General features: G+C 33.5%; 1 protein-coding gene across 2 annotated transcripts in view; it reads right to left on the reverse strand.

The window, feature by feature from the left end:
* Positions 1-27,980, reverse strand: part of KCTD3 (potassium channel tetramerization domain containing 3) — a 51,738-nt gene that overhangs the window by 12,872 nt on the left and 10,886 nt on the right. For both annotated transcript variants that reach the window (XM_081297248.1, XM_081297247.1), the window contains exons 5-13: positions 27,883-27,941; positions 27,557-27,637; positions 26,534-26,674; positions 25,976-26,066; positions 21,385-21,575; positions 12,387-12,502; positions 4,420-4,507; positions 4,178-4,294; positions 2,319-2,489 (exon numbers count right to left, since the gene is read on the reverse strand). In XM_081297248.1, the coding sequence (XP_081153374.1) occupies positions 2,319-2,489; positions 4,178-4,294; positions 4,420-4,507; positions 12,387-12,502; positions 21,385-21,575; positions 25,976-26,066; positions 26,534-26,674; positions 27,557-27,637; positions 27,883-27,941 (1,055 nt within the window). The remainder of the gene's footprint in view (positions 1-2,318; positions 2,490-4,177; positions 4,295-4,419; positions 4,508-12,386; positions 12,503-21,384; positions 21,576-25,975; positions 26,067-26,533; positions 26,675-27,556; positions 27,638-27,882; positions 27,942-27,980) is intronic.

Raw genomic sequence — 27,980 nt, forward strand, 5'->3', positions numbered from 1 at the left:
CTGATATCCACCAGGTGGCAGAAAAACATAAATATGAATACATGAAGAACTCAAGATTTTTGAGTAAACTAGATAATTTTCTTGACTAGCCTATTTAAATTTCAAAACCACATGAAATTTTCATGTTAAAATACAAATTATAACAAGCAGTTCTTTAGCATCACATCCTACAATAATATTACAACCACCAAAATAACAGCAACTGCTACTATCTCTAAGCATTGTCATTTAAATATCACAACTACTGACAAAATAGTCTATATTCTCACAGAATTAAATTGCCTTATTTTATGCATCTGTTTATGCACATATGCCAAGGACTGTGCTGAGAAAAGGTGAGAGAACAAAAGTTCCTACAGGTAGAACTTCCTTTCTTGAAGAGGGAAATAGGTGTAAAATGAACACATAAATGATCAAATGTTAAGTCTACAAAGAAAACAAACTATTAGAGAAAGTTACTGTTGATAGAGGTTTAGCTGATTTGTACTGGTGGCCAATGAACCCTCACTGAGGAGGTATTTGAAATGAGACCTGAGTAACAAGAAAGTGGCCAAAACATTATCCAGAAGCAAAACATTTCAAATAAAATGAATAAAGAACAAAAATTCTAAAACATCTTTAGGAAACAGAAAGGTCTTGGGCAAGAGAAACATAGGTGGGGAATTAGGAAGCAACCTAATAGGTAAATAGGATCTAGAATAGGAAAAGCCACATAGGCAATCGTAGAAATTTAAATTTATTTTTAAATACAATAGGAAGCCATTGGATATCAGGTCTGGATTATATTTCTAAGAGATATTTCTGCCTACTGTGTGGAATATGTACCATAGAGAGGCAAGATAAAAACATGTAAGAGTTGACAAGCTGCTACAATAACCTAAGGAAAAATGATAACAATGTGAATCATTAGACTGGTAGCAACAAAAAACCATCATATTTGTGACACATAATGCACAAAACCAATATAACTTATTGTTGAATTGCATATACATGATGGAAAACATGAAAGAAAAATCAAGAGCAGTTCCTATATTTTTTTAAATAAATGAATAAATAATAATATTTTAATACTTGTATGGTTTTTTGAATCAGCAGCTAATCAGTCATTAAAATGTTCTGTTTTATCTAGTTTCAATTTGAGATGCCTATTAAATGTAATCCAGTGATACAGACACTAGGTACACAAATTTCCACTCCCTGGATGACCACAAGTCAAAGAAGTATGGGGTAACTGTCAATATAGATAATAATTACTACTCAAATCACCAGATAAGTAAAACAAAAATCCTCCAGGGAAATCCAACATTTAGCAATTGGACAAAAGAGAAACCAGCTCCCCAGTGGGGCAGGGGAGTATCAGATGAGTATTGCTTTATGAAAGCCTGAAGTAGAGACTGTTTTAGGAAGGCCTACTTACACCCCAAGCAATCAGACATGTGTGTTCATTTATTCATCCATGGACAAGATTTTGGCTCCACTTGGTGTTTGATCATACAGAGAAAAACGTATCACCTTTTAGACATTCTTAAATAAACAAACACATTATGGGAAAATGTTCATAAAAATTTTAAGTTGGACAGGAATTGCTATACAAAAGAGGTAAATGTTAGACTCCTCTAAAAAGCAAACTCGACTGATATACCTAAGACATTATTCAAGAAGTTTTTTTAGAAATCTATTGTATACAATGAATTTCTTAAGGGAATTTTACTTTGTGATCAAAAAGTAGTACTTGTTAAACAACAAAATTAGTATCCAATTTTCATATATCTAGGATCCAAATATGTGACTATATAAAATCATTTAAAAATTTTTATGGCTATAAGGAGCCAAAAACCCACAAAAATATTATTTTTTTAAATAATCTTTTTATACAATCTACTAATTCTCAATATTTTTATGATGATCAAACAGTAAAATAGACATCTAAATCTACTTTAGCATTATACTGGTTGATAAGATAATCAACCAAATTTATATTAAAAATTAAACTTATAAAGCTTCTAAGTAAAAAAATTCAACAGGGTTATAAATAGTTTCAAATAAAATATATCATAAGAACAAAATATTAGAACAGAGAATAAATAAGAGATAAGATAGCTCCTAAATCTGTATATCCTACAACCAGGCAAAGTCAAAGAAATCTAAAAATAGTCATAACATTTCTCAGTTATTAAACTTTTCTATCATTTCTTTTACTATATTTTCCTCACATAAAACTCTGCTAATAGTCTTAGTTTGTAAGAGTATAGAAAATAACGCACAGGGCAAAGTTCACAAGGGGGAAATGCTTATTGGTACTAACAGAATCACTTTACCAGATACAAGATGCTTCTCTGACAGCATGATTTTTGTAACAGGGCTTCGGTGAACTGTGAAAGTCTGAAAAAGCTGAGGACCCGACCCAACTGTCTCTGGGTGCTGTACAATCACTCGTACTGCTCCAGAACTTGTACCATAGGCGATCTCAATCCAGTTACCACTGACACCTACACAAAGTCAAAAGTCAACAGGTGGTATATTAGGCAAAAATAAAAAGAAAGTTACCCTTGCAAAGTTCCCTGTGATATCAGATGCAGAACAGGATTCAGAGCTTATGTGCAAAATCTACTCAAAGAAATCTTAAGACATCTCTGCCATCTTAAAATCAATATTTTCTTTACAAATCTTTTCTAACACTTGCTCCAAGATAAATTGCTCACCTCTTCCCTTGTACTATACATTAGGTTCTATCATGGTAATAACACACTAATCCCACACTTTTTTTCATGTATACCTGAGTCTATTCCTTATTGTTAAGAGATTGAATCATAATAACTGTTTTGTCACCTTAAAGAGTGAATGAAACACAGAAGGTACTCAATACATGTTTAAAGAATTAGTAAGTCTGCAATGCCAAGACTGCCACTAAAACAATATTCCATATAACTTCTCACCTAGAATGAACATCACTTTTACTTGTCACAATACTGAATCATTCTCGAATAATCAAGTATTAAATATACTACTTAATACTTAACAGTTTCAAAACATTAGACTATGGAATAAATACACTCATTATATTTCTTATATCATACTGCTTCTGCTTCTTCTAATGATGTAAGGTTCAGCTGTGGTCTTCTTCTTCTTTTTTTTTTTTTAAATAAGTGCCAGACTCCATCACGAATTTAAAGACAAGATGGAGCTCAGTGACCTATATTTGTAAAAAGATTCACAGTTGGAGAATCTACTAGCTACACTAGCAATTCTTTCTGTATTACCTAAAAACACATGGGAAGCACTTCATCTGATCTAAAAGATGACTGACTCCATTTTAATGCTGTTAAAAGTACTCTGGCCACCACAAAACAAAAGTGCTTTGATTTATAAAACTTTCCTAGTTTTATCTCCACTTATAAATTAGATTGGGGGGGGGGACCCACACCCCATTCTATTATTTCTAGAGAAGGGGCAGGAAAACTTTCCATCAAAGGACAAATAGAAAATACTTTAAATTTTGCATGCCATACTGACTCTGTTACAACCTCTCAACTCTCATTGAGACAGAAAAGCAACCATAGACAACACATAAAACTTTTAACAAAAACAGCTGGCTGGGGCAGCATTCCACAGTTTGCTGACCTTTCTTCAAAAGCAATATAGTTTAAATCCTACTACAATTTCAATCCCATTCATCTGTTACACTAGAAAAATTTTTTCACAATAGAGGTCATTCCTTTAATGAATTCAAAAATTCTTAGCATTTACAGAAGCAGTCTACTAATTTTTATTACAATGGCCTCTGAAAGGAAATCAAAGTTATACACATTTAACTTCTAAATAAAATGTCTTTTTCCATAACTTAAATTTTAAAATTCCCAAGGTGGGATGGGAGTGTAACTCAGTGGTAGAATGCTCACTTAGTAGGCATAATGCCCTGGGTTAAAATTAAAAAAAAAAAAAATTCCAATTCAAACACATACTCTTCAAAGATTGCTTCACTGCTGTTGCTGCTGCTGCTATTAATAAATTAAAGCTCCTAATTTCAAACAAAATCAGTTATTTTAATACCAACATAAATGCAAAAGAACAATAAGAAAATACCAAGTTAGTTTTACCTAGCTGCATAGTCAACTATAAATAAAAACACATTCTCACAAGAAATTTACAAATTTACAATAAATGGCCATGTACTAACTTGTTTTGGGTGTGAGGTAAACACTCAGAGCAGTAATAGCATCATTTGAAGGATCATGATAGAGTTCAGTTACAAGAAGATCGTTATCCTTCATTCGCAAAGGGAACTTCTGCATATCTAAAACATAAAAATGTTAAATAGCAATAAATAATATATCTATTTAAAAATTTAAAAGTAATGTTTTCCTGTTTTCACTTAAATAATAATTAAAATAGGAGCATTTTAAGTGTCTATATACTTACCTATATAATATATTGATCCATTGTTACATCCCAATAGGAGGAATGACCCAGCAGTGTCATAACTAGTTATAGGAACAACGTCTTGAACCTAATGTGGTGAAATTATTAGATGTTAAAAGCAATTATAATTTCTATTTTCCACTCAACTTCCTCAAAATTTTGATTCTTTTGATAAAAAGCAACAAATACCCAATTTTTGTAGAGCTCAGAAAATAAACCTTCTTTATGTACACATGCACACACACACATGCCACAGGGAACTCTAGAAGCCATCAATAGTTTCTTTTAATTTTTTTTTTTAATTATTTTTCCAACACCAGCTTTCTGCTTTCTGAAGTTTGATGAATATCTCCTTTTGCTGCATGTGGTCACTAGATCACAGCCCTCTGGAAATGTAAGGCCAAGTCTCATAAGACCCTCTGAGCCTTTCTCTGAGATTAAATGATCTGCCCGAAGTCATAGAGTAATTAAGGGATAGAATTATAACTAGTAAACAAAGGAAGTGATTTTTAGATGTTATTAGATCCCTTGACAATTTATTCTCTTTTCTGTGAAAGGTAGCATTCACTATTTTTATTGTCCTTACTAAAGCTTTTCATCTATTTTCTAGGAAATGACAGGCATACAAAGTCTCCTATATTTGTTTTTATAAGTACTGAAGTAAAAAATAGATCTTTCAAACCAATCAACCTAGTTTGCAAACTAATATCTGCCTATATATATGTTAAGATAAAAAACAAATGACATGAGGCTAGGGATGTGGCTCAAGCGGTAGCGCGCTCGCCTGGCATGCGTGCAGCCCGGGTTCGATCCTCAGCACCACATACCAACAAAGATGTTGTGTCCGCCGAGAACTAAAAAAATAAATAAATATTAAAAATTCTCTCTCTCCTCTCTCACTCTCTCTTAAAAAAAAAAACAAATGACATGAGTTTTATTATAAAGCAAAATAAAAATAAAAACAAACAGAACACAAAAATGTAAGTGGCAACAAGTGAGTTTAAAATGAATCTTCCCTTTCTACAGCCAAGTTAGAAAGGGATGTGAACTTCATCGTTGACATTTAAAGAAATATCAGATACCAAGTTTCACATACAAAAGTCAAAATGAGATTTTTTTAATGATTTGAAATTTAAAAATGTTAAAAGAACTTTTATTTGTCATATTTGGTTTTTATCTGAAAGGGTAAAGCCTAAACATTATCTGTTTAATGAGTGCACTTTTATGTACTAAATATTATCCAAGAAAACAACGAAGAACTTAAGTGGAGGTAAGGGACGTGAGAGAAAGAAAAAGAGGCATGAAAATAGGATGTGCAATATAGTCACGAGGAGGGAGGAAGGACTGTCATTTCAGTATTGGTGAGAACACAGGCCAACAGAGTGCTCACAGAGCAAGTGGAATCGGAAAATGAAGTCATCCAAGAGTGAGGTAGAGAAAGGGGAAGGGAATGTTTGACCTGACAAGTAAAAAAGTACAGAATCCATTTTAATTAAAAAATAAACAAATGAGAAAACTTTAAAATAATGATTCCTCTAAGCCATTCATATACAAGACCTACACAGTGTCATGATACTAGCCACAGTAGAAATATCTCTGCAAAGTACCCCATCACCACACCCTAACTCCAGGTCAGGCTTTTCAAAGAGCCAATGCCAGCATGTCCTGTAGCAGGTGGACACTGTAAACCTTTCAGTGACAGGAATAAAAAATACGCTTTTATGCCAGTGAACCATTTTCTCACCTCAGGCAGCTGGAATCCTTTTAGCTCCAGCAGCACTACAGGAAGAATTTCAACTCCTATCCCAGAAGTGGAAAATAGGGGCAGATAAGGCCATGAGATTCCTCTCCCATTTGATTAATATTTCAATGAAAGATTGGCAGTAGCCTAGAGCTTCCCAAGGCTCATCTAAGAAAACCATTTTTATCATTTGTTCTCTGGGAGGATGGGCTCTAGGATTAGCACATTCTTACCTCATTTACTGCAATCCTTAATCACATCCTGCTTTTTTCCCACATCTATACCTCAGTACTGGTAGAACAGAGAAAGTAGAAGATGAGTAGGATTACAGAGAAGTTAGTACTGCTGAGTGTACAAGTAAGGAGAGAGCCATTATGGGGCCTCCTCTTTCTTATCTTGCCAAGTGAAGTAGGAACCAGAGAAACTTCACTGCTCAGTACTTTGGGTTCAGTCACATAAGTCACAGACATAAATTGGAAGTGGATTTTTATCTCCTCAAGAAGCACCCAGAAATCAACGTTAATTTCTTTGTGTAAATTTAAGTGACTTAAAATTTAGAAATAATGTTTATCTTTTCAACAATATAAGGCCCCTAGAAACATATGTCCACAATCTCTATCCTGGTAAAAATCATTATTTTTATAGTATTTTTTACCTTTATCTATTACTTTTTAAATAATCACTTATCTAAATTTATCAGCATACCAACTTCTTTCCTAACCACTGCTTACTGCGTGACACTCCTTCCCCTTCAAATATAAATAATAATCTTTATCAAAAAAGTATTTCTTTAGTCCTTTTATTGAGGATTATGTTCATAATAATTTTTATGTTCATAATAACCAGGGGCTATGAGCTCACTTTCCATAGAAATCATTTCTGTGGATGTGTCTTATGCACCCTCTTTTGTAAAAGTGTCCCATTTAGTTTTGTATTTACATCTAGGAATGTAACTGGTCCTATGTGAGTTTCTCAAATTGGAGGTTTTATACCACAAAGGCATAGCTTTGTGCTTTAATTCACATACTTGTTCTCCTAATTTGAATATTTTGGTTTGATTTCTCATGGAAGGTTTCTCTCTGCACCACTACTTTCAATCCAATCAAACACATGTAAAACTTTCTTCCAAAAATATTGAATAACATTTTTTCAGTCTTCATTTTAGGGACTAAGGGAGACCTTTAAAAAGATTCAGATTTTTGCAAGATGCTCAATTTCTACTTTCCCATGAAGCTATGTCTTTTATTGCTAAAATTCTAGGCCCTAGAGCTTTTATCTTGATACATGGGATGCAACTATGCATAAACAAATATAACTTAACATTTAAATAAGTACAATATATAGTTTTAATATTTGTACCCAGTATTTTTATAAGCAGAAAGGGGAGAGACAAGCTTGCGTCAGCTAATTCAATTATCTTACTGTAAATTCTAAGTAAATATAACATACTAGGACAATGGTCACTATATAATAACAGATACCTAAAAAACAATCCTCTCCCCCACTGAATAGTGGATTCAGAATTCCAATGTTCACCTTATTCCTATTCCTAACATGCAAGGGTTTGTAAACCCTATTAATAACACAACATTTTTGATGTCAGTGCTAGAAATGCCTTATGTTGTGAGAGAAGCTAAATCAAATGAGCTTTCCTAATTCTTGTCCATTCTAACCCATAAGACCATAAAAATCCAATTCTTGGCCAAGAGCCAATATTTCTTCCTCAGTCTCCACTGTTCGTTTAGAGGACAGGCTCTCAGTGAAATGACAAATTTAACTGAAGATCTCTAGTCCTCAAAACAGACACAAGGAGAGTTCTGATCCTTTATACGGGTTTTCTAGGATTAGCTTCCCACACTGTTTTGAAATAAGAAAAAAATATACATAATCTATGTTTCCAAAATATATTTAAAGTTAAACTCAATGACTTGGTAAATGTTATCTAAAAGTTACTATTCTTCTATGTAATTTAGCAAAGACTTAGTATCTGACATCACTAATGACTTTTTTTATTATTAATCTTTAGAATAACTGTGAGTTTGTGTGTGTATATTGTGTGAAGGAGGAGATTATAAAAGGGAATAAGAAGCTGAAATCTTTCTTTAAAGTTATTCTTACCCAAATTAGATTTGTTATAAAAACAAAAGTTTCACAATAGCTTTTAAGCTTAAGTACACACACACACACACACACACACACACACAAAGTATATCAGCTTAACACACACACACAGTTAAGTGGTTTATCTGATTCAAATACTTTAAATCAATCTGGATTATACATCTAGAATAAAAAATGCAAGGTTTGTCCTGTGTACTTTCTATGTAACTCATGGGCAGAACAATTGCTAAAGGTCAAATCACAACTTATTCAACTAGTGTTACAGCAGTCATGAGAGTCAGCCTCTGGTCAGAATTGTCTGTTGAGATCTGCATATCAGAAGCTGAGATTTTATTACATTCCATCTCTGCAATGCACCATAAAGAAATTCAGTTAACTGGGTCAGAAGGCTTGTTTGCAGCATGAATGGTCAACTTTCCCAAGGTCTTCCTGAAATATGTAACAAATCTACTTTGTCAGATACAGTTTTTAATTCATGCATACACCAAGCAAGAAGCATCAGGTTATATATGGGATCAAAAAGTTTAAGCCTACCTATCCACTTTGAGGATACTAGTACAGGTTTCAGGATCTTAAAGATATTAAAACTTTAATATAATTAAAACCTTTGAAACTACAAAATGTTAGTAAAAAATAAAAAAGGTAATCAAGAAGCATGTTACTTTATAAACCATAAATATATTTTAGCACTTTTATGGCAGATAGTTTAGTTTTTTTCTCCCCGCCATTAAAACTGAAACTTGGCATAATTAGCAAAGTAACCCACCTCAGAGAACTTCCATAAATCAGTAAAACTTACATTCCTCTTTTAAAGAAATACCACCAGCTAAAGAATCTTTCTGATCAACTTCTCTCTACCATCTAGAGTAGTCCCTTGGCTCATTATTTTTATGCTGACAACCATTATAATGCTGTGTCAATGCGGAAAGTCCATTATAGCTAATCTTTCTTTCCACAAACATGACTTCTATATCTTCATTGAAAATGAAACCCAATTTCCCTGGGACTGTGATTCCTTTAATTGGAAATCATTCGTTTTTCTCACCATCTCCCCAGTATCTCAGAATTTTAAGTTCTCAAGAATGTTTCTTCATAACCTCAACTTTCACATCACAACTCTGCTCAGAATGTGCTTTTCAGATCAACCTATCATCTTTACTAAGAATCTTGGTGCCTGGATCAGTTTATTTTTCTCCCATTCTCTAGTACTTGATATCCTGGCATCTATTGATATCCCTTACAGTTCCTTGACCCCAAATGCAATATTGTCACTCATCAGTATCAATGGGGGACTGTTCCAAGACTCACAAAGATACCAAAATTCTTGGATGCTCAAATACAAAATGTCACAGTATTTACATACAACATACACATAACCCTCTCATATACTTTAAATCATCTCTAGATTATTTATATATACACACACACACACACACACACACACAAATGGTTGTTAAACTGTTATCTTTTAGAAAAAGTGTTAAGGAAAAATCTTTGTGCATGTTCAATACAGAATCTCTGTACATGTTCAATACAGATCCAGTTTTTCTGTTTTCGAAACTTTTAATCATAGATAGTTGAATTTGTAGATAAAAAAGTCAATGGAGATGGAGGGTTGATTGTACTTCTATCTCTAAGTCAGTTGAACAAATTAAACTGGCTTTATCATTGAGACCTGCACCAACTCTAAAACTTTAAATTATATCTTTGATAATAACCCCCTATATTTCCAACAACTCTCATTTCTTGTAAGTCATCAATCTGCTTATCTTCCCTCTAGTCCTTTACGTCACTGCATCCTTTTTTGCCTATCAAGCACTTCCTTATTACCATCTTTTGATCTCAGTTTCAGTTACCTTGACATTTTTACAATCTGTCATTCCCTGGCATGTGATATCCACATTAATAAAGCTGTTATGATTTAGGCACAAGGTGTTCCCCAAAAGTTCATGTGTGAGACAATGCAAAAATCTTCAGAGGTGAAAGATTATGAGAGTTATGACTTAATTAGTGGATTAATCCACTTCAATGGATTAACCGGGCAGCAACATAGGCAAGTAGAATATGGCTAGAGGAGGTAGGTCACTGGGGGCATGCCTTTGGGATTTCTATGTTGTCCCTGGTGAGCTTCCAAATTGTCTCTGCTTCTTTGTTGCCATGTCCTCAGCTGTTTTCTTCCACCATGCTACCTCATCTTAGGCCCAGAGCTATGGATTCAGCTATCTACTGACTGAGACCTTTGAAATCATGGCCAAAATAAACTTTTCCTCCTCTTTGCTGTTCTTGTCAGTTTTTTGGTCACGGAAATGCAAAAGATGACTAAGACAAACTCAATCCTAAATCAAGTAAATACTGTCTTCTTTTCTCTTGTTCCCATTCTCAGTTCTGAACACTAATGGAAAAACTCTTATTACCCAGGTCCACTGCAGATACACAATTTATAATCTATGATACATATTTCCAATGTGTTTCTTTTTACTCTTTTCCCATAAACTATCACAGAGAAAGACAAGTCTCTACTCTCTATTGGGCCAATCTCTCTGGCTGTGCTCCAGATTCTACACATTCCTGACTTTTGTGGGACCAAAAATCATCTCCATTCTTTCAATCTTCAGGAGCTTTCTCTGCATCTTCCCTCTCTGGCTATAAGCATGTCTTAAGCATCTCTTAACCAAGAGAAAAAAATAAAATATAGCACCAAGCTGCTGCTGCTTCTTTTTTTCCATCTAGCCTTAATTATTGTCATTTTTGTTTCTGGTTTTCTTTTTCACCACACTTCTTGAAAGATAATTCTGAATTTTCTGTCTCTTTTAGTTCCTCAGTTCTTGCAATCTGGCTTTTTCTCACCAAAACCTAATTAAGACTTATTTGCAAATGATATCTTACTGCCAAAATAAATTTCCTTTCTCAATTATTTCATGTGTTCCCCTTTGAGTTTTAGATCCTCTAGACTTTTCTGTTCTTTTATATACCTTTCTCAATGAAAAATGTTATCAGTTCTTATCTTTTAAATTACCAAGGAGATATTAAGGGTTTGGAATTTATTTCTAGCCTCTTCTTCTTTCTAAATTTCAAAGGAATATTCCCAACTATCCTCTGAACACCTGCACTTGGATGCACATAAGAATTGCATATTTTTTATTTCTCACATTACCCACCAATATATATGTTTCTCTGTCCATGTTCTCTATCAATTTAAAATATTGCTAGCTATTCAATAGTCAAAACTGAAAAACCAAAACTAGAAATACACCTTTCTTTTTGTAATTTCCCAGCTCAACCACATTTTGGTCCTGTCATTTTAGAAGGTCTAAGAAATGTTTTTCAAACAGATTCATCTTTGCCATCTCTGAGACCACTATCATTAGCTGGGACTCTGGTATCCTTTTGCAGGATTCCTGTAGTAGACTCCCCCTGGTCTCTAGTCCACCTTCCATTTTAGCTACCAGTATTGATTTTCTAAACCATGGATTCTTCTGGAGAGTCCTTAATTTTTTCTCTTCAGAGTTAGGTAGTAACCTTTTTTTAGTCTTATCTTCTTATTCTTCTCAAGTACTTCAGAATATTTAGCCTACCCTCTTATCTGAACAGGTCATATATTTTCTTTCTTTCTTTTTGGTACTGAGAATTGAACCTGGAGGTGCTCTACAACTAAGCTACATCCCTAACCCTTTTTATTTTTTATTTTGAGACAGGGCATTGCTAAATTGCTGAGGCTAGCCTCAAACTTGCCATCCTCCTGTCTCAGTCCTGAGTCACTGGGAGTACAGACATGCATCACCATGCCTAGCAGATCACATGGTCTCATACAGATCTGTGCTTCCACACAAAAAATGATGTTTGCCTGGACTACCATGTCTACAACATGAAAGGTAAAAGGAATTCAAGGAAATGAAGAAGTGCCAAGCCAGTTAAAAACTATTCATTTTCCAAAGTAACATATTTCTTAAAAAAAGTAAAATTTGTTTTCAGAAGCATCTAAATATATTCAATATTATGTATAATAAAAAACAGTATGTAGTCTACAAGGAAAAAAACAAATGTATGACCAGCATAAGTTTCAGAAAAATTTTCATTTCTGTAATAAGCTTCAGTTAAAACTAACCTGCCAGTGCTGAGTGACAGCATTCCACACTCCTACTTTCCCTGTATGACTCGTGGCCACCAACTGGTTACCAATAAAGAAGAGGGCATCTACAGGAACACCAAGGCTGAACACTCCTTAAATGACAGAATAAATAAAGAGGTTAACCAGTGACCATGTTTACAATTAGCCAAAACCTAGATTTAAAACATCTTAAAGATGACTAATTTAAATCCATTCTCCTTTATATAAATTAAGTGCTAGCCTCAGAGATCAGAAATACAAACATGATAAGCTCTTAAGAAGTTTATAGAACGCCTTAACCAAAGTATGCTCCAAGTCATCTCACACTGCTATAATATCTCATTATCTGGAGCTGTGGTTCTTGATTCTGTCTGATCATCAAAATATCCTGGCAGGTTTAAAGTGAACAAAATAAAAAGGATCTTAGGATCCATGCTGGACCCAATAAATCAGAAAACCCGGTGCATTTTTATATCTATAGGAAATTTAAATGCAGCTTGCTCATGGACCTGATATTTGGGAACCACTGTTCTGAACAAAAACCTGGCAATTTCAATATCCAGAATTTATCTAAAAATCTGGAAATAAGTCATACGATACTCAAACATTCAGGCCTTTTACTCAGAGCTTATTTTAAACCTGTTTCCAAGCATTTCAATTTCAATTTAATTAATTTGAAAGACATTACAATAGGCCTTGGAATTAAAAAAAAAACACAAGACAATGAGAAGTTATTAGGAACTTACAGTGTAGCAGAGAGAAAACTGCAAATAACCAACTATAATATAATGCAAAAACAATAATAGAATATACAGGGTACAGTAGTATCCAGAGGAGTAAAAATGAATAGGTAAAGGGTTTGAAAATATATCTTAGAAAAGAAGCCTTATGAGAGTTGGGTTTGTGAAAAGGTTAACAGAAGTTCAACAAATTGGGCAACTGGGAATGGGTAAGCCCAATGAATATGAGGGAAGGGAAGAGGGAGTATAGGAGAAGGAGGTTGTAAGGAGCAAATATTCTATATTAATATCAAAAGAGACTAGAATGGCTAAGCAAAGAATTCTAAGCTCACTTTGGAATGGCATATATGGCCCTATACAATGTCTATCTTTAGTAGAGCACTACACTAGATTCAGGAGAACCTGGGCTGGAATCCTCTCTCAGCGTACTTTTGTGTGCCACCTTTCTGGCTCTTACTTACCTCACCTACAAAACAGAGTCCAAGTTAAAAGTCTCAATACCATTTTCACCTTAAAAATGTTCATAATTCAATTCTAGCACTTAAAAAATATTATCTTAATTATCTGAAAAGCAGCTATGAGAACTATCTTTTCATTTAATAATGCTATAAAACAAGTCTTACCTATAAAATATTGTTTTATGTCTTTATGCTATTTCAAATATCAGTTTATTTCAAAAAAGTATGCATATATGAACAGTTTTCTCAGAATTTAGCTGAGGGAAAAAAAGAAAGACACAGAAGGCCCTGAAGAAGGGCTAGGCATGCAGCTCAGTGGTAGAGCACTTCACCTAGCATGCATAAGGCCCTGGTACTATTACCAATACTGCAAAAATATTAAATAAATAAAAAATAAAAGGCCTTAAAGAACTCACGGGAAAAAAATAAATAAATACAATTGCAGTGCATTTTAAAAGCCTAAGCTAAAAAAGATTACCAATTTCTTTCAAATCAGTGCTAGGTTTTCTCTTTTTGTTCAAGACTACACTACATACAAGATCAGCGGCAATCAACATATTGAAAATTCTTAATCAATCTTGAAAAAGTTGGCCATCTAGCAGGAAGAAAGATGACATATACTAGACAAAAAGGGAAAAAAAAAAAAAGAAGACTGGCAAGTGCTAGGAATATTTCTACATATTTTTAAATTTAAATTAATTTCTATATATTAAATAATTTAAATTAATTTCTACAAATTAATTAATTTTATACATGTTTTAAATTTAAATTAAATTGTATGTAAAAGATATTTACATAAACATACACATGAATATACCACCTCAGTCCAACCAGACAACCTAAAAGACAGAACAAAATAAAAACACACACAAAAAAGGCTAATAAGCCCTTTGATCAGAATTGGTTAAAAAAATAAACCTCTCACTTCAAAGCAGAAAGTAATTATCTTACATTCTATACAGTTTTAGAGATTATCACATCATGGGACTTTAATTTTGATGCCAAACAATTTTTCAAAATATGTGAAGCTAACTATATTCAGTCCTGTGGTCTATGTAAAAGGCAGAAATAAAAAGAGGAAACCAACTAGCACTTACTACTCTACAGAACGATGAGGTTCTGGGAAATCAAGGAAGATATTCTTAATGGTCTCATGAAATTTAAAGTGTCACTCCTGCTTAGGGTCAAGAATTCTGACCACTTCCATAGGGAAGACAGGAGTACAAATAATGACAAGTTCCTGTCTTAACAGGCCTGCTCAGTAAAATATTGCTTGCAGCAGCAATCCAGAAGTGCTGTTATAACGAAGGGAGTTCAGTCTCTAGGAGAGCTCTATCATGGATCCACCAGCCCTAACTATTTTCTCTGGGTGGTATTGTCAAGTTCTGAAGAACATTTGTAACAACCAAATGGTTTCTTTTACAAAGCATGAACAAATCACTATTATACCATCTCACACCATAGCTACCTATCATGTTATCCTTTGAAAACAAAGTTGAAACAAAATCTCCTTCATTTATTGCTATATTAGAAACTGCAACTTGAAAAAGCAAAAAATAAAATAACAACTGGTCTCCTTTCTGTATAATTACAAGGGTTTTAATTTCAAAACTGTAATATTAAAATTTGTTCTAAGGTTGACAGGTAGAACTTATGCTGGAATAAATTGTACCCAATCATTCCTCACTTTGAAATAAACACACAAACAAAAACTAGACAAGACCCATCAGCCAGTGTTTTTAGGCATTGGACAACAGGTAGTGAGTGTTGTACTTGAGAGATGGGAAACACACAAGAAAAGCAGAGGAAACTGTGCCAGGATGGGAGTGGGAAGAAAGTTACAGAGGGGTTTCCCTAAGGTCCTGGCTCCTTACTAAGGCTAAACTGCAGCTGGTCAGGATGAGAATCCCAAGAATAAAATAAAAAGGCTACTATAGGAAGAACTGAGAGCTACTAGAGATCTGAGAGGTCATATGTGAAGTAGTTACAGCTCAATGAAAGTGGTTATCCCTTGCTGTACACCTCAGGTTAAGACTACAGAAAGGCAATTTAAAAAAAAAAATTAAAAATAAAGATGAAAAAGGCTGCCTACCCCTAACAAAGCACGCACACACACAGACACACACACAAAAGTCTAATAGGATCAAAACAATCCTCCCATAATAATGTAACAACTGGTCTCCTTTCTGTATAATTACAAGGGTTTTAATTTCAAAACAAAATCCACATTTTTTAAAGGAAGGCAGCATAATCCATAAACCCTCTATAACTTATCAGGCACATGTGCAAGACATACTCAAAATATCCTAAACGTGAAGAGCCAAGAAAATGTGACCCAAAACAAAACACAACATGACCTGGGTATTGGAATTAGCAGACAAAAGCTTTAATCAAACCATTAATATGAATGTTAGATTTAACAAAGAGGGAACATAATAGCCAAAAAGATGAATCTCAGCAGAGAAACAAACTATAAAATAGAATTTAAGGAGTAATTCTACAACTAAAAAGTCAAACCTTTCAAATGCATACTCACTAGAAAGGATTAATTATAAATTGATTACTGCAGAAAACAGGCAAAAGCCATTAAAAGTAGATAAATACAGTGTATCTAGAAAACAGAACTAGTGGTGGGGCTGGGAGACAAAGCTACCTGTAGGCCACTATGAAATGTTCTAATATCAGTCTCAAAAGGAGGAGGTTGAAGGAAGAAAGACATGGGGGAGGAGGATACAGGCTTCCCTCAGTTATGTCAATCAAATCTAGAATATATAAAGAATGCTTAGAAATCAATAGTATGACGACAACTTCATAAAAAAAGAAAGTCAATACTTTATGACATTTCTGAAAAAAAAAATACAAATGGTCATTAGCACATGAAAAAGTGCTGAGCATCATTTGTAATCAGGAAAATGTAACTAAAAAAATGGGCACAATAGAGATTGTAAGCACCAATACACATAGATGAGCAGATATAATACTAAGAACTTACACAGAAAATCATTTTTTATTTTCTCAGTATGAAAAGAGAAGGTGTTGACTACTTAGGAAGAAAGCAAAAAGTATAAAAAATCTATGAGAGTCACAGAGAATTGACAAGAATAATACAAGATTGTTGGGTAGTTTTAAAGTCTCACTTAATATTAGTGCTTTGTGTGTGTGTCCCATGTGCCCATTTCTTTTCCTAGCAGTATTTAGCCACAGAGATAGAAAGGTGGATCTGGCCAAGGTTTGTTTTTTCCGGGTTAAGCAAAGTAAAAAAGAGATCCCACTGGAGTTAAAGGATTTTTACATTAGAGAACCAGAGCTAATAACTTCAAAGGAGGAAAGGATAGTGACCCAAATGGCAGATGAAGACTATGTTCAGTGTAGCTACAGATGATATGAGACTCAAAACCAGGAAGAGGAGAAAGGAGGTTGGGAGGAAAGGTTAAGGAGAATGGTCTAGAACAGTGATTTTCAAAGTATGGTCTGAGGAACACAGTTCCCTTTCCAGAAATGTGAGAAGTTAAAAACTTTTTTCATGGTAATATTAAATAATTATTTGTCTTTTCTTTACTCTTATTTTCTAAGAGTGTATGGAGCTTTCCAGAGGCCACATGACATGTGTCAAAGTCACCATTATGACAACTAGCATAATCTGTACATGTATTTTTATTTTTTCTAGAATTATCTATGAAGGCAGGTTAAGAATACAACTATAAAGAAAAAAAAAGAAAAAAAAGAAAATAAAAAAAAGAGAAAAAAAAAAGAATACAACTATGTAAGTTTCCCAAGATTTTTTAACTGTTTCTAAATATTTATACTATGCTCTTCCTGTCTATCTTTAGTTTTACCTGTCATACTCTCTGTAACCTCATTATCTTCTATTGCATTATTATTTCGAAATCCAAGGTTTCTTTGCACCCACAAAGAAACACAAGAAATAAGTACAGTCGTAGCTGCATAATATTGTTGTGGTCAACAACAGACCACTTATGTGACTGTTTTCCCACTAGCCAGGTACAGCAGTGTATGCCTGTAATCCTATCAATACAGGAGGTTGCAACATGAGAATCTAAAGTTCAAGGCCAGACTCAGCAAGTCCTAAGCAAGACCCTGCCTTAAAACAAAACAAAACAAAAAAAGGGTTGGGGATATGACTCAATGATAAAGCACCCCTGGGATAAATTCCCAGGACAAGCCCCCACTCCCTTCCGACACCCAAAGACTAACATCTAGTAACAACCTAGTCATCTTAATTTGTCTAAGTATATTTTATGATGTTCACATAATGCCAGAATCCCTAATGACACATTTCTCAGGACATATTCCCATTGTTTAGTGACTCATGAGGTATATATTGATGTTCTATTCTTTAACATTAGTATAAAAAATGTTCTGAAACTTTTCTAAAATTTTAAATTTAACTAAAACTGTTCAAAATTTGATATTTTGTTTTTTAAAAATCTAGTTTTAATATATATTCTTCTTTCTCATAGTGATGTATCATTTGCTTAAAATAAGAAAATTAGAATATTCACCTGCTTGACTTATAGCTGCACAATCTCAGTCTAAAGACTTAACAAAGAAATAAACTTGACATATCAGAATTCTTTGATTTAGAGAACGAAGGACTCTAAAAAACATGTCAAGTAAGGCATGGTGTCACACTCCTAAAATCTCAACAGCATGAGAGGCTGAGGTCAGAGGATCATAAGTTTCAAGACAGTCTCAGCAATTTAGTGAGACCCTGTCTCAAAATAAAAAATAAAAATAAAAAGGGCTGAGGATGTGGCTCAGTGGTTAAGCACCCCTAGATTTAATTTCTGGTACAAACAAAACTGAGCAAAATTATAAATAAAAGTTTTAAATATAAAAATCATCTCTCAACTTTACAGATACTAATAAGTTAACCTAATTATATTTTATGCAACACAACACTTGAATAGTTTATATCAGTTGCAGGTTCACTGAGGCCAAACATGGTTTAAGGAAAGAAACTCTTTAAGAGCTGGAAAGTTATTCGCTATAGACTTTCAATTAGAATTGGAAAAGGCAGTAAAATCTTTTACAGGGTAAGTTATGGCATGACTCTGGCTGGAGAAATGCCATCCACCCATTCTGGGAGACTACTAAAAATCTTGAACAGATGACAATGCTCAATGACAAAGCTCTAGATGAAAAATCAGTCTAAGGGGCTGGGGATGTGGCTCAAGCGGTAGCATGCTCGCCTGGCAAGCGTGCGGCCCGGGTTCGATCCTCAGCACCACATACCAACAAAGATGTTGTGTCCGCCGAGAACTAAAAAAAAATAAATATTAAAAGTTCTCTCTCTCTCTCTCTCTCTCTCTCTCTCTCTCTCCTCTCTCACCCTCTCTTTAAAAAAAAAAAAAAAGAAAAATCAGTCTAAGAAATCACAGCACTAACACTTTTAAGTGATACTAACTGCTTCAAAATAAATATCTGAAAGAGGTAATATCTCATCTTCAAAATTCTATCTATGTCTTACAAATAAATAGATACAGACCTTATGTTTTGTTTGTATTTACCTGGTCTCAACATTAACTAATCATTAAAGATCTTTTACATGAACACAAAACATAAGCCATGCTGAAACATCAAAGTGTTGAAAACTTATGAATCTCACGGCTTATTTTAGAACATCTGTGTTGACGCTTTCACTGATGATGTAAATCAATGCTGGGTATAAACAGCAGGCAACCTAGTACAAATCAAGGCAGTGGCACTAATCTGTACTAGTGGTCATTAAAATCTCTGCCACAAATTTTCAGGGAAAGAAAAAAAGTCCAGTTTAACTCATAAACATCCTTTCTAAAGCAGTAAAAATTTGTATTGATTAAATGCCAATTTTAAATATGTCTTTTTAATATTATGTAGAACTAAGAACTACAGATATAGTTCATCTTGATGCAGATTACAAGAAAAAAACTTCATAATTGGGCTGGGGATGTGGCTCAAGCGGTAGCGTGCTCGCCTGGCATGTGTGCGGCCCGGGTTCGATCCTCAGCACCACATACCAACAAAGATGTTGTGTCCGCCGAGAACTAAAAAATAAATATTAAAAATTCTTTCTCTCTCTCTCTCTCTCTTTCTAAAAAAATAAAAAAAAAACTTCATAATTATGAAGCTAAGAGTGACACCACCTACTTTTTTTCCCAATTGAATACAATTTTTATTTGAAATGATGAATAACTGTAGCTATTCAGATATGGGTAATAAGCAGAACTTTCCTCAAAAATGAACAAAGTAAGCCTACTATTTCAAGGAAAAGAAATGATGACATTTGTTAACTATAATACAATTTCAAAAGTATCAAGTGAACATTAGTACTCTGAAACTTTGCCACAGAATGTATGACAACTTCCCAAAACAGAGTTCAGATATGTGATCACTGATAACACTAAGGATTGCAGATTTTTGACACTGTATAAAGACAGGTATCAACATTTGGCAGGTCTACATAAGTCAGTAAACCAACATTTTCCAAGTGACCAACAAACAATGTACAAAATCAAGCAAGAATAAAAGATCCATTCAAAGTATAAAACAGACTGATGGGTTTTATAGAATATGGAAAGTGAGATGGTATCATTTCAGAATTTTGGAACAAGACCCAAGAATATTCAAAATGGTCTGAAAAGATAATAAAAATGAGTTTTTTCTAACTACATACGTGTGTAAAGCCTATCTTTGTATACTTTGATCAAAACAATATATTGGCAGGCCCAGTGGTACACTCCTGTAATTTCAGCAACTCAAAAAGCTGAGGCAAGAGGATCATAAGTATGAGGCCAGACTCAGTAACTTAGCTAGACCCTCAGTAACTTAGTGAGATTCTGTCTCAAAAATTAAAAAAATGGACTGGAGATGTGGCTAGGTGTTAAAATACCCCTGCATTCCATACCCAGTGCCAGAAAAAGGTAACATGGCATACTGAATGGAGAAATATGTATCAAAATTAAAAAAAACATTACAGAGGATTTTAAGACCATAAATGAAGCCAGGCACAGTGGTACACACCTATAATCCTAGCTACTCAGGAAGTCAAGGCAAGTTGGAGGACAGGCTAGGCAGCTTAACACTATCCTCTCAAAATAATAAGGGGATGGGAATGTAGTTCAGTGGTAGAGTACACCTGAATTAATTCCCCAGAACCCCAAAATAAACATACAAACCAAAGCCACTCTCCTCACAAAATTTTGTTTTAGAAAACAGTTATTTTTCATTAAAAATGTTACTTATATTATCACACAGGGATATACTACTGCTATTTTAATATTTATAAATTTTTAGTTTTAATTTCCAGTATGGTAAATACTGCATAAATGGTAATCTACACAACGACTTTTTGTGGTCCTAAACAACTTTCCAAGAGCCTGATGGGATTTTGAGAACAAATATGTGAGAATTTCTGGTTTAGAAGTAACAATGATGAATAAGAAAGTAATTTAACTCATCTTCAAGCCCAGTGAAATAACGGAGTTGGAAAAAAACCAGCTACCATGGAGTAGAACTCAAGAAAGCAACATTCTCATAATGCAGCCACATTTCAGTTGGAGCAAACTAAAAAGATGCTCCCTTCTTTTCTAAAGCATCAAATTTCCCTCCCTCTTTACCAGATCATTTCTTTCACACCAAGTAGTCTGCTTACTAGTGGGCCCTGGAAAAAAATGGTGAGGCAGCACTAGCTAACAAACAGTACACGTTAGTTTTCATACTTAGGGTCAACACCTCCTAAAATTAAAAAATATTACATGTGCCGGTGAAATGCAACAAAAACAAGAGTCTTCCTACCAATTTCACTTCCACTTCCCCCATCCTGAACACTCCACAGGATGATGCTGCTCTCTGAGGCAACAGCAACCATTTTGTCTTTGTCTCCATGTGGACCTCCAACTACTTTTGCATTTAGAGCCACTCGTTCAATAGTCCAGTCTAAATAGGGGCTTGTAAACACTTGTTGCCATCCTGAAGATTCTTTGATTCTGTAAAGAAACAACAGACACATAAGAAAGACACATAATGTTGGCAGTTGAGCAAACAGATGTACCAATGAATGTATGAAAAAAGAGAAAATAATCACAGCTCCCTACCCATCTTTATATTTGTTAAATAAAAAATGTTTCTGAAGTACCAAACTATCATCCCTGATATATCTTATATTTACACATTTAGGGCATATAACCACTTTAAAAGATATTAGAATTCTATATTTTACCAAAGAATAATTTAAGAAAGTCCTTCAAATCACTTTGAAAACTTTTTTTTTTAAAGCTTGTTATATCTTTCACATTTTTTTCCACAAAAAAGAACTATTATCATTTTGTATGGGTAGAAATGGTCAACAAAAATCAAAATTTTAAAACTATTATCATTCCTTTGAGTTACTAATCAGGCTTTTTGTTTTATTACCATTACTAACTGAAATGACATTCACTGAAGCTATTTTTCTTTCTACTTCAGAGACAATCTGTTCAAACAAACTAAGAAAGTGTACCACATAATACCTCAGTAATTAAATGAACCAAGAATGAGGTTTTGAAAACCCTCACCTGCAGACTAATTCTTGAAGGTCTACTGTTGAAGGACTATGATTCCCCAGATGTAAACTAGTGTGTTCTTTAAATTTAATTTCCCTGATAAACACCTGGCAATTTTAATATTTTTTCCCTGTCCAATCTGAATTTAGGTCTTTCCAATATATATATGGGATTATATAGTAAGCTGCCACATATTTAGGGCCTAAAGTTAGTTGTGTGATTATGATAATGACTTGAATAATTAAATACCTATTTTTAAGCAACACTAAAAAATAATGCAGACAAAATTGCCATTTTCTCTTTGTCCTACTTCAAGAGACTAAACAGAAGATGAAGGGGTAAAAAAGTCCCTTTACATGCCACCTGACATATTCTTTGGAAAAATTAAAAAGGGAGTTCTGGGGACATACCTTAATGCTAGAGCACTCAGTATGCACAAGGCCCATTATAATTCATAAAGGTACTTATTTAGCCTACTTAATTTGAAGAATGATAGCTTTCCTTAAACTTAAAGCAATATTGAGAAGAATTTGTCAAAATTTCCTAAGCATTTTAAAGTCTGTAATTACCATCTTCGGCCACCAGATGGGAATCATGCTAAGATAAACAACTGAAAAATAATTATCTAATATTTTCTAAAAATTGATAAAACATTGAGGAATGAAATGTAGATGTAATTTGAGACTTTCAGAATGGGCACAAAGCAGGAATTGCTAGCACTTCAAGAACAAAAACAGCATGCTGTATTGTGATGTATGCTGGGTTCCTACTAAGGTCTGGTAAAGAGACACTGAATTGACTTAATGAGGTGAATAAAGTGATTCTGTGAATATTAATTTAGGAATATAAATGATAAAATTATGTGTAATCTTATCTTTTACAGATAACATACATCTATGTTATCTGTAACATTTTTCTCTATAACAAAGTATTACAAAATAAAGAGATGATAAGAAGGGGTAAAAGAATCAAGATAACACACTTAACAGTGACTAAAACAGCTACAGCATTTAACTCGGGAAGATATGTGAATCTACTTCTATTTTTAAACTAAAATTAAGTACAAAGAAAAAATACATTCACTATATAATTCTGCATAACAGGATTTGAGATTTAAAATACACAAATAAGAAAGAATGAGTTCTGCTTGCACTGTAACTCCTTACTGCTCTCTTAGGATTCAGGACATCTATACAAAGAATATGGTTAGTTCCCTCATTAAACACTCAGGAAATTCTGTCCTACAAGATTTTAAAACTTAACTGTAAATATAATTTACTTTAAATGGTATGGAAATAGACAAAGATGTAAGACTTTATAAGAGTCCTTAAAAAATACACATACACACCTAAAAGTGTATGTGGTATGTGTAAACATAACATAAAATAAAGGGAGCTTTCAAATTCAGTGAAATGGTAATTTATGTAATAAATGATCAGAATTTAATTAACTACCCACTTGGAAGAAAAAAAATTCTTAACTCTCACAGCAAATACAAAAAAGTAAATTTAAATTCTTCATGGATTAAAGATTTAAAATGGGATATAAATGGCAAGAAGGAAGCAAACTTACACAACTACTCTTCATAACACAAGTAACACTGTCAAAGACTCAAAAAGAAAAAGGGATAAAAAAAAAATCTTAACCACGTAGAAAATTATTGAATCTATGGGAAGAACATATAGGTAGGTACTCACTATATTAGTCTTTAAAGTTTTTAACTTATTAGGTAGAAAAGATTACACTCTTGTATAAGATTTCCTTCTTTTTTAATCTTATTGCCACTGTGTGGGATGATTTAACTATACATTAAGAAATTTAGTATGCCCTCAATTATTTCCCTTTCTCACTTTGTATGGGCACACTGCTGCAGCACTGACAGTGAAAGCAAACAAAGATCCTGGTCAAAAGCAAAAAGAATGGAAAATGTAATAGCATCATTTTTCATATACTCATCACTTGTGTTAAATTTTGTGCAATACTGTGAATCTCCAGGAAGTAGCAACATTCAGCACTGCTGTGCAGTAACAAAAGCTATGTTAGCTGTTACACATCATCTCATATCATCTCATAACTTTCTGGAGTTTCTTATCAGTACATAATATTTAAGTGGCCAAAGGGGGGGGGGGGGGAAAGTCTTTTCACTTACATCCTTAAGATGGTTAAGTTCAAAATGAGTCTTAAAAAAACTTCAGCAAATTAGTATTAATTCATATAAAAACTGTCTATAAATTATCCAAAATATTATTTTTATACTATCAATAATTTAATTTCAAAATCCACAAAACACTCTCAAAATGAAAAGTTTGCACCTAATCACTACTTACAATTAAAAAAAAACCTGAAATATCAGATATAAGGGGCCCTAACCAAATGTGGCAAGCCTTTTCATAAACCGAGTATTTTTAATATATCTGGGATTCTTTATTTGTGGGGGGGGGGGCACAGTTTTACTGGGATTGAATTCAGGGGCACATGACCACTGAGCCACATCCCCAGGCCTATTTTGTAGTTTACTTAGAGACAGGGTCTCACTGAGTTGCTTGGCATCTCACTTTTGCTAAGGCTGGCTTTGAACTTGCGGTCCTCCTGTCTCAAAGCCTCCCAAGCAACTGGGATTACAGGCATGCACAACTGCACCCAGCTTATATCCGGGATTCTTTAAAACATATCTTATTATAAACTCTAGAGGACATTTGTAACTTTTTAAACTTTGTGTGCCTATTTTTTCTTAATCAAAGTCAATAGTGACAAAAATTTATAGATTCCTTAATTTTTCAGCAATTAAATTATAGGGGATATTAATATAAACTAGTAAATTCCAACCAGTTTTTTTGCTTCCATTCCATTTTCTATCATCGGCATTTCTCAATGCAGATAGTGATTAGTGATTTGAACTGAGTGTTGACCTTTCCCCATTTTGCCCACTTAAAAATATATATATATATCACTGGTCTACACTATTCTTCATCCTCTTTTAGTGTCTAAGAATCTAAAAATTAATAAAATAAAATTATTGCATAAATCTCTCACATTATAGATATTAAACCCAACTACTTCTGCCCACAACTGTCCTGTTTCACTACGTCACTCCCAACAACACAGTAATTATGACCAGTAGAGTCTTACTCTTCTATAGAGTATAAATGACTGAATCATTATAACCTACAGTGGCTACATTTTCTTAAGCTACAATTAATAATCATCATCTTATAACTGAATCATTAAAGTTAAAAAATTATGATATGTATATTGATAATTCTATCTAAAATTACTTAATGTAAGTTAAATGACTCAGAAGCTAGACAGAACCAAGAAATAATAACATCAAGACATCTCAGTTACATTACAGTTGATACAGCCTGGCAAATACAATAAGAGGACCATCAGCAATATTTACAAATTTGCTGTCAAAGTAAAAGCAAACTAGGCTGGGGGTATAGCTCAGTGGTATAGCGCTTGTCTAGCACATGTGAGGCACTGGGTTTAATCCTCAGCACCACATACAAATAAATAAAGGCGTTGTGACCATCTACAACTAAAAATGTTAAAAAAAAAAAAAAAGAAGTAAAAGCAAACTAAATCTTAAAATGGATACAGTAGAAGTGGGTGAAATATCCATGAAAAAAAAAATTATTTTTTTCAGATACCACCCCCAGCCCTTTTCATTAGCAATACTGGGGACATGCACATACTAGGCAAGTATTCTACCACGTATATCCCCAGCTCTGCAGAGGAAAATTCTGATGGATAAAAGAAAGAGCTCCTAATCTAATAATATAAAATCATAAATATCAAAAACTACCATCTAAAATAAAATGCAAACCATTATTATTACGTAATACCTGTAACACACAGCAAAATGAGCATATGCAGCTACAATCCAGTTGTGATGGCCAGCTACTATTAGCACCTTTCGTGGATCCACAGGAAATCCTGTTGATTTTGGAAAAAGAAATATCTTATATTCTAAAATGAGTTGGCAAATTATGGCCCACAGTCCAATTCCAGTCTTCTGCCTGTTTCGATTAATAGCTTGGTTGGAACACAGTCACATGCCCTTGTTTACCTATCGTCCATTGTGCCCTCATGCTACAATGTCAAAGTTGAATAGCCCTGACAAAGACAGTATAGCTCATAAAGCCTAAATTTTTAATTTACAATCTGGTTCTTAACAGAAAGTTTATCAATCCTTATTCTGAAGATTCACAGCAAACAGATCACATTACTTTTTAAATAAATGATTATGTTAAATGAGATTCTTTTTAATGATCTAAATGATAAATCTGGATTTAAAAAAGAGATAAGGCAAAAATTACATATTTAAAAATAATTACTCAAGTATTTTCAAGAACTGAAAATATATGCATTTTTCTTTTTCTATTTATATAATCTTTTCTTACCCAGTCTAACAGTCTCTTCTCCAGTTCCAGAGAGAACAGGTTGAGTACCATTTTCCCGGGCTTCACCTTCTGCAGAATTTAGTCCATTCCGAGAATCAGCAGAAGATCTAGCTGTATTGTTTATTTTACGACTAGGAATGCCTATAAAGGAAAAGCCATATTTATTTTATGGGTTAACCTTCCAAAAATTAAAAATACCATATTGTAAGAGAAAAACATTAAAATGTGAATCTCACTGTACCTAAAATAGATATTCTGAAATAGCAATTTATATGCTAATTACAATTTTAAAAAGAATATTAAAAAAATTCACAGATTTTTGGTATTTGCCATATCATCTGAAATAGAGAAGATTACGATTTATCATTTTGTTCTACTTTCATCTACCTCCAGATTACTAAATTAATGGTTCATTCATTCAGTCTTTCCACCAGTCTTTACATTTATGGTACAGTTACTATGTGTCAGGTACTCTGTACTAATTTAACTTTGCTTTGGAACTGAACTTCCCCATATCATTTATTTGGCAGGGGAGGCGTTTTACAAAATGAAACCTTACTCACATAGGTAAAGGCTGAACTCTTCTAATTATCGAAAGTGGGACATAGGTAATACTGATGTACTTCTGAAAAGCTCCTTGGGTTCTACAATAAGAAGTCTGACAACCTGAGCTATGACTAAGGTGTTAGCAAACTATAGCCCAAGGGAAATAAAAAAAAAACAACTAAATAAAGTTGTAAAGGACATAGTAACATTCAATCCTTTATGTAGTATATGCAGCAGAGTCCAGTAGTTGCCATAGAAGTCTTCTGGCTCACAAAGCCTACCTGGCCCTTTACAGAAAAAGTTCACCAAATTTTTCTCTAAAACATGTAGTGTGACTTAGCATCTAAAAGAATTAATGTTCTAATTCTAGATTTATATAAAAGAAACTCAGTAATCAAAGAATAGTTTTTCCTATTTGTAACTATTTAATGACAAAAAGAATTTTTTAAAAGACAAATTAAAATAAAGCAGAAATACCTGGTGGGGGCAAGTAACCATGAAAAAGGACACTGCCACAAGATGAACGCTCCAATTCTTCACATAGGAGAAGCCTTCTTACTAAAAACATTTCAAAGCAAACTTGTCAAGAGTACATGCAAACAGAAAAACAGTACTCCATTTTTATTTTCTCTAGTTAAAGAGGATAAGGAAAGAAAAGGAAAATGTTTGAGTTAAATCAGAGTTAATAACCTCTTTTTAGTATGAATAGCCACAAAAAATTAGGACCCAAATATAAAACAAATTTCATTTGGGCAAATTTAATGCACAAATAATAAACACAAAATACTCAAGAGACTACATACCTAATGGAGTGATTCCATAAAATTCTGCTTCATGCCTGAGAACATTAATACTTACTCCCCTATAAAGAAACAAATGAATGAAATAAATTCTTTAACAT

This window comes from Spermophilus citellus (assembly GCF_964194105.1).
Source record: "Spermophilus citellus genome assembly, chromosome: 6".
Taxonomy (NCBI): Eukaryota; Metazoa; Chordata; class Mammalia; order Rodentia; family Sciuridae; genus Spermophilus; species Spermophilus citellus.